The sequence below is a fragment of the Ceratina calcarata genome, unplaced genomic scaffold (genome assembly GCF_001652005.2).
Source record: "Ceratina calcarata isolate Rehan_Ccalc_2016 unplaced genomic scaffold, ASM165200v1 scaffold92.2, whole genome shotgun sequence".
NCBI classification, from domain to species: domain Eukaryota; kingdom Metazoa; phylum Arthropoda; class Insecta; order Hymenoptera; family Apidae; genus Ceratina; species Ceratina calcarata.
In genome coordinates, this window is record NW_017180576.1 from 1,040,711 (window position 1) to 1,047,937 (window position 7,227).

At 35.0% G+C, this 7,227-nt stretch overlaps 1 protein-coding gene across 1 annotated transcript in view; it reads right to left on the reverse strand.

Annotated features, from left to right (window-relative positions):
• The window catches only part of LOC108631544 (dynein heavy chain 1, axonemal), a 74,457-nt gene extending 67,575 nt beyond the window's left edge, over window positions 1-6,882 (reverse strand). The window contains exons 1-8 of the mRNA XM_026818943.1: window positions 6,656-6,882; window positions 6,077-6,264; window positions 4,961-5,235; window positions 3,832-4,161; window positions 3,578-3,731; window positions 1,399-1,416; window positions 523-870; window positions 122-334 (exon numbers count right to left, since the gene is read on the reverse strand). Of these exons, the coding sequence (XP_026674744.1) occupies window positions 122-334; window positions 523-870; window positions 1,399-1,416; window positions 3,578-3,731; window positions 3,832-4,161; window positions 4,961-5,235; window positions 6,077-6,264; window positions 6,656-6,707 (1,578 nt within the window). The 5' untranslated portion in view covers window positions 6,708-6,882. The remainder of the gene's footprint in view (window positions 1-121; window positions 335-522; window positions 871-1,398; window positions 1,417-3,577; window positions 3,732-3,831; window positions 4,162-4,960; window positions 5,236-6,076; window positions 6,265-6,655) is intronic.
• Between the last annotated feature and the right edge of the window lie 345 nt (window positions 6,883-7,227).

Sequence of the window (7,227 nt, forward strand, 5' to 3'; positions counted from 1 at the left end):
TCTATTTATAAGAAAATGTAAATAAATTAACAATTAACTACAAATTACATAAGAAAAAGTGAACAAAAATGTAATTGAGATGAGGTTTGATCGTGTGAAATGAAATGGTTTTCTGGGTTACCGCAAACTTGTCAGGATCCGTGGTATAGAACGGTGCTTCGAGGCTCATCTGAAGGTCGATGAGGAAGATAGGATTTTCCGAGGTGAATGGGCTGTCCACGAGATTCTCGCCCCACGTAAACGTGTCTAAGACGTGGAGAACGCACAACGCGGGAGCTTCTAGAATTTCTTGATATAATTTGATAGAGTTCTGCACGAGTACTCGCAACGCGTACTGGATAAAAATTGATACATTTCTTATAATTATGTTATTAATTACTAATGAATGTTCATATGAAAGGTACATTTCTTAGTTTTCATCTGGCTTCGAAAAAGTTTGTTCAATTCTTATTATATTAATTCAATTCAATTAAGTTCATGAATATCCTAATTGCCAATTCTTTTTTCCCATTCCTGCATTACCTGCATGCGAAGAGTAGTAAGACTCATGAAACGCTTCAGCTTCATCACTTCGTAGACGCCGTGATCCTTTTGCTGCAGATTGAACCAACCCTTGCCGAGGTCTCTCAAACACATGCGTACCGATTGCGTGATCTTTTCCAGCCACGGCTCTTTCAGGTATTTGATCACCGCAGTGGTCGCCTGTGTCTGCAGATCTTCAAATTCTGATAATTGTATTTGTTTCCCATGCGAAGTTGCGAACAGGTTCATTGACGATACTTGCATGCATTCGGCTACGATGCAGGCCATCGCATCGTGCACTTCCATTTGCACGTACAGGGTAATCCAGTTCGTGTACCGCTTCGTTTTCTACGTTTAATGTTCGCAAATGTTGAACATGTTTCGGAAAATGGTTCCACTTCAATCAGAAGAGTCTTACGTAATATTCGTTAAAGTTACATAAGAAAAAATAAACACATATGTAATTACATTCCAGCAACTTTCTCGTTGCTTTCTCCGATACTCTTCCATTTAAAGCTTCTTTTTCACAATCCTCGCTGATAATTTCAACACTGATGCCGACAAATATTTAGGTAGGTCTCAAAGCTTTCATATTTATCGTGGAATACTGTACAAATATGTTCTGAGATTGTTTTATTTATCTTTTAAGCAATGAAAGGTGTGGGATATTTATTAGAAATCTTTTTTAATAAAGAAATAATGAAACAAAGAAAAAGCAACGAGATACTTAGAAAGAAAAAAATTTCAAATGTTTAATCCTATTAATAACACTACATTGCGTAGGTATTGAGTACGCACTATTGATTTTCAAAAGCTACGATAGAAATTACAGAATATTGATAAACTAAATTAATATATGAACTGGATTAATTAAACGCAGAGCAGTACGAAGTCCTGAATTAAGTAGAAATTGGAAATTAATTAAACTTCGATCAGTTTTGAACAGAGTTAATGACCGATTTCCTGTCAGAGGAAAAGTCAATAGTACAAATTAAATTCTTATTTAAGAAAATGATTACTACTGAAGCATTATTAAAATTATTCCATTCTTTAAATTTTCTCATTAAGTATTTCGTTCATTGACGCCCAATAAGAATGTTAATTGTGCAGGTGTTTGTTAAAAATATGTCACGCTGCTTTCAAATTGAAAAGATAAATGGAGCTTTCGTTCATTCTTCCAGTCAGCGAAGTTTACATCCCGCTGATGAATACTGCTCTCAAGTCTTTAACTCCTGCGTCACGATTCTTCTTTCATTGATCGTACAAGAATATAATATTAATAATAATATAACAATAAATACATAAATTTAAGTGTTGTGTACTAATTAATAAACATGTAATGAATAATGTGAGGAATATTCAGTAGCAGGTTGGCGTAAATTGTTAAATATTAAAATTATATCAATATACGAATTTAACATTCTGTTCCGTACATTCTGTTCCACAAAACAAGAGATTTCAATTAAGTTGAAATAATGCGAATATAATTAAAATTTTTCAAAAAATATAAATGAAATTTTTTTCTAAAAAATCTAAAATACCTAACGATAATGTACGATCCATTATTAAATCTTTTTTGTTTCCACATGCGACCTAACGTTCGTTGCGGTATCCACGTTAACGGGTATTACCTCAAAATTTTCCATGCCGGTATCGATTTTGCCTTTTTCCGGCACCCTCGTTGGTTCGACGTCCGGCGTCCATGTGATGAATTTAAACATCTCCGGGTTTCTTTTTATCATCTGTCTCCACATGAGGTCACACATCGTGCGCTGGTAGTCCAAGCTGATCTCGTCTACTAGCTGATGAAAGAGTTTAAAGGGGATATAAAGGATTGTGGAGGAAAACAATTTTCTACATCTTCAAGCAGTGATTTTAATGAAATTATTCGTTATAAATATATCTGGTGAATCAATAAGAATGCTTAATCGAATTTTCTTTAATTTATTTAAAAGATATTTTATGTAAATACAATATTTAGTGGAATTTCTATTGAACAAATGCGGTCTTGTACTTGAACAAGTGACAATTCAGTTTTATTAAGGCGTGTTAGAATCAATGCTTTTTCTATGTTATTTTATATAGCAATTCTCGTTGACTCACCCAGTATCTAAAAACGAATATGCGGTTTTAATGAACGCGCAGGAAATTAATTTGAACTTATGTTCTCGTATCGCTTTCCAGCTTGGTCCTACGTACCCATATAAAATATGTTATTAATATTAAATTCATATCGCAGAAAGGGATGAAAAAATAATATTCTCCTCTAAAATAATCTTTTTACGAATCTGTATAGAATTTTTGGAGAGCAATCTCAGCGATATAAAAAATTGTATAATGAATATTCAACGCATATGATGGCAATATTATTAAACTTACAACAAACAGAAGGGTTGACATGTAACAATTATGGAGAAACATAATCCATTCTTTAAGCTTCGTACATGATTTACTCGTTAAAAATACATATATAAACAAGTACACGAAATTAATGATTTTCAAAAATCAATCAACATTGACGATACACACGACTAGCGTGAATATGTATTCTGTCGCATCACTCTTAGTTAGTTGTCTCTGTCATTATTCTTGCAGGCTTAATTTGTCTTGTGCTTCATCATAAATTGATGCTGATGTTTTAAGCTTTAAGCAATCTATATGTATAAATTCTCCCATGACGTGAGAAGGGACGAAACAACAAGGTTAAATTGTTACAAATAGTGATTTATTAAACTTTGCATTGTTATATTTTGTTTCGTAATTGCGGAAACAATACACATAAGCATAGCACACAATTACTAAAATCTGCTATTCACGGCTGAATTGAAAAAACCGCTTTACTCCCTGAAAAGCGAGACTAAAATCGCTTATTTTTCCCTTATACACCATAAGCGGGACTGAAATTTCGTATAAGTAAAGTAGTTCTCCTCTTCCTCATATGCTTTGACCATCGTAAACGGGAAAAAAACCATTTAAAGTAAAAAAACTCAGAAAATTTTAGAAAATGTTTAAAATTCAGTACTTTACAGTTCAGTTGTAAATAAATTTACTTTACTCCCTTGTTGCATAATGTACTATTACTTACTATCAACATTCGTGTGTATCTAAGTTTAGGCTTGCTCATAGTTAAACGTATAATAGTCTCCTTCTCCTCTTCGTTCAAACTCTTCATGCCGTCCATTTGCATACAATCCAGATAAAAATTGTACCTACATAAAGGTTTGTTTATGTATTAAACAGAACGAAACATATTCGCATGTTGTAGGACAGAGAATTTAGTATCTGTATATTCGACCCTCGTTCAATTACTTAATAGCAGCCTGAGCGATTCGTCTCTGTTCAATAGCAGCCGCCATTCTTTTGGCAAAGATCTTGGGATCCTCGGCGTAGAACCTAATGTAAATCCTCGGTATCTTAAATTCCCTTTGCAAGCCATCGAGCGTGAGCACGCTCCATAAGCGCTTGCTCGGGTCATAGTCAGTGACGGCAGCGTTAGTCCAAATGAACAAATTGTTCAGCTCTTCATCCTCGAGGACGAACATCTCGTCCTGGGCACGAAATCTTGGCACGAACACAGTAGCTGGCAGCGGATAACGCGTCCCGTCCATCGTGCCCAGATTCAACCAATCGTCTGTCGTTCTAATGTATCAGATTGCATTACGTTGGTAAAAAATCATGTTAAAACTGTTAATAATGAATAATAGTCACGTTTTCAGTATACAGGATGTCCCAGAAAAAGTGTCAGTGCCGAAAAGGGGTGATTCTGCAAGAGTTTCTGAACAACAATTTACTTTGGTAAAATGCAAAGTGATCCATGGTTTTTGAATTATTAACGAAAAACACTGACCAATAAGAGGGCGTCTATCCGTGGCTGGGCGCGGGCCCTACGCGTGCTCTCATTGGTCACTGTTTTTCGTTAATAATTCAAAAACCATGGATCACTTTGCATTTTACCAAAGAAAATTGTTGTTCAGAAACACTTCCAGAATCACACCTTTTCGGCTCTAACACTTTTTTTTTGATACCCTGTATATTACTCTTCTGACTTAAATAAATATTTATATAAATATGCAATACTGCAGAATCAATCTATTTTTTAATGCTCTTATTCCACTTTAATAAATTTTACATCATGTTTCCTTGATCTAAAGAAATTATATTGAATAATAAAGAAGAATGAAAGCGCATGCTTCACAATTTCACTCGTTAAATTAAATCACCTGTCGTTTCATAAACTTTTACGGATTAAGCGTGCACGTGCATTCGAATTTTCTGTAATAATACTAACACCTGTGATCTATTCATAATTTAGAAATGATTTCTCAATTAGAAATGACACCTGCTCAAATTTCTTAAATAGAATATTTTGACATTTCATGAAAATTTTTGTCGACGGTAGGTAAACGCGAAAATCAGCGGAAGAAACGTTGATAGGTACCTGCAATCATATTCCTCGTCGTCAAAGATGTCCAGAGGCAAAAATTGTATGGTACTAAACAAACCGTGTATTTCATCGCGTGAGAAAAGAGGTAATATGGCTGAGACGGGTAGAATTTCCTTCGGCGAGACACCCTCTGCCTCGAGGGCGTCCTCAATCTTCAGATTTTGATAGATCCGTCGTCTCCTTTCCATCTCGACGTTCCGCGGTATACTCTTTGGCTCCACGTTCCATTCCATTTGTACTTTTGGTAAAAATGTTTCTGCTGGAAACGACTATTACCCAATAGTTTTCTAAATTTTATATGTGTATGCGCGTTAATAAAGTGTAAAATGATATAATAACAATTTTATAAATATCCAATTTTAGTTATATGTAAGTTTCGGTGTATGGCTCTTATACGCATCGGAGGGACTTATTTATATTTTTAACACAATTACACAGAGTGTCCTAGGAAAAGTGTTAGAACCAAAAAGGCGTGATTCTGGAGGTGTTTCTGAACAACAATTTCCTTTGGTAAAATGAGCCATGGTTTTTGAATTATTAACGAGAAACAGTGACCAATAGGGCCCGCGCCCAGCCACGGATAGGATGGCTCAAATCGTGACGCTCGGCCGTGGATTAGCGCGAGTCCTACACGCGCTCTTATTGATCAATGTTTGTCCTTAATAATTTGAAAACCATGTTTCACTTTGCATTTTGGCGAAGGAAATTGTTGTTCAGAAATACTTACAGAATCACTTCTCTTCGGCTCTAACACTTTTTCTGGAACATCCTGTATATTGCATACATTGTAACTATAATATACATGTAATCATACTTATATTTTACATTGATTATAATAGTAACATACATATAATTATTACCATTGCAATATAGAATTCCACATACGACAATTATAATTGTATTATTGATTATAACAATGAGCTGAGCATTAGTTTGGTTTTTTACTTCAAGGAGAGTTTCAGAGAACATTGGGAATGTGCAGACAATAATGTGGAGCATCGGAACTTCTCAATCAACTTAATAATTTAGCGGTAACCGATAATCGATTCTCGAAAACTCTTCAATCTTTTCCAGAGAGCTGTATATGCTGCTGTACTCTTTGTTGCTTACGATTGATCGATCCTCGCCGAAACTTATCCATCTTTTAGCCTCGCCGAGGAAATTGTACGTTCTTTGGTCTTGTAATTGTCTGACACGCGCGCTGTGATGCTCGGTGGAAACCTGCCAGGCGAGCTTCGTTCGCCTTGGTGCTGTCCCTAGAAGAACCACTTCCGGCCTCACCGGATGCTCCGGTGTCCCTGTTCATTACGCAATTATGAACTCGAGTCACTATTATTGGAGTATTAAATAAGTAAACAGCTTTGCAAGAAACAAAAACGTAAATAAGACTACGGATATTAGACTACGGATTTTACACTTTTGTAAAAAAATTAAATGTGCAAAAAATTCTGTCTTTATGTAATGTGTAAAAATATAAAAAATATCAATAATGGGCTGCATATTCGAATGCTCAGGTGGTGAAAGAAATTCCTAGATCACATTTTAAACTGACACTATATTTTATCTTGCACAATATTCGCAGTTATCTAAGTATAGGAAATGTTTGTACCAAATTAAGCAAATGAGCATTGAGGAATAAATTACATTTTGACTGAACGCCATTAATTAATTTAATTATTAATTATTTACCGGTTACGATCTCAGAGTAGTAACCTCGTGTCTTCATCTTCTCGTCGTCCATATTTTAATTGTAAATACAACTTACTCTACGGTTCAAAGTTTATATACACGCTACCTTCCTTAAACGCTAAAATATTAAAACGTCTATTGCGGATCTACAGTCAAAAATAATAAAATACAATTATTTTTTGACATTTTGAGAACTGATGGAATTAGCAGTAGTAATTGTGAAGTTGAATGCTTTGCTGCATGAAGTAAAATTCAAAATTTAGTAAATGGGTACGCGCATCGAGGAGTCATTTCGTGCCATCTATATTTCAGTCCTCGGTGTTATCAAGGAAGCCGCTATTGATAAACTATTTTTGTCTAGGTACCATTAGTTGATAATCATTTTTCAGCTGCCAGAAAGGAAGATGACGAAACGATAATATCCTGGGTGGTAATCTCCTCTCGGTGGATAAAGTCAGGTGATGATAACAGTAGGTGTCTGTTGATAAGATCGTTCTTATTAACAGCTGATAGATTCTATGCCATAAACAAAGTACAGAACAAATGGAAGCTGCATTTTGAGGTTCCGGATT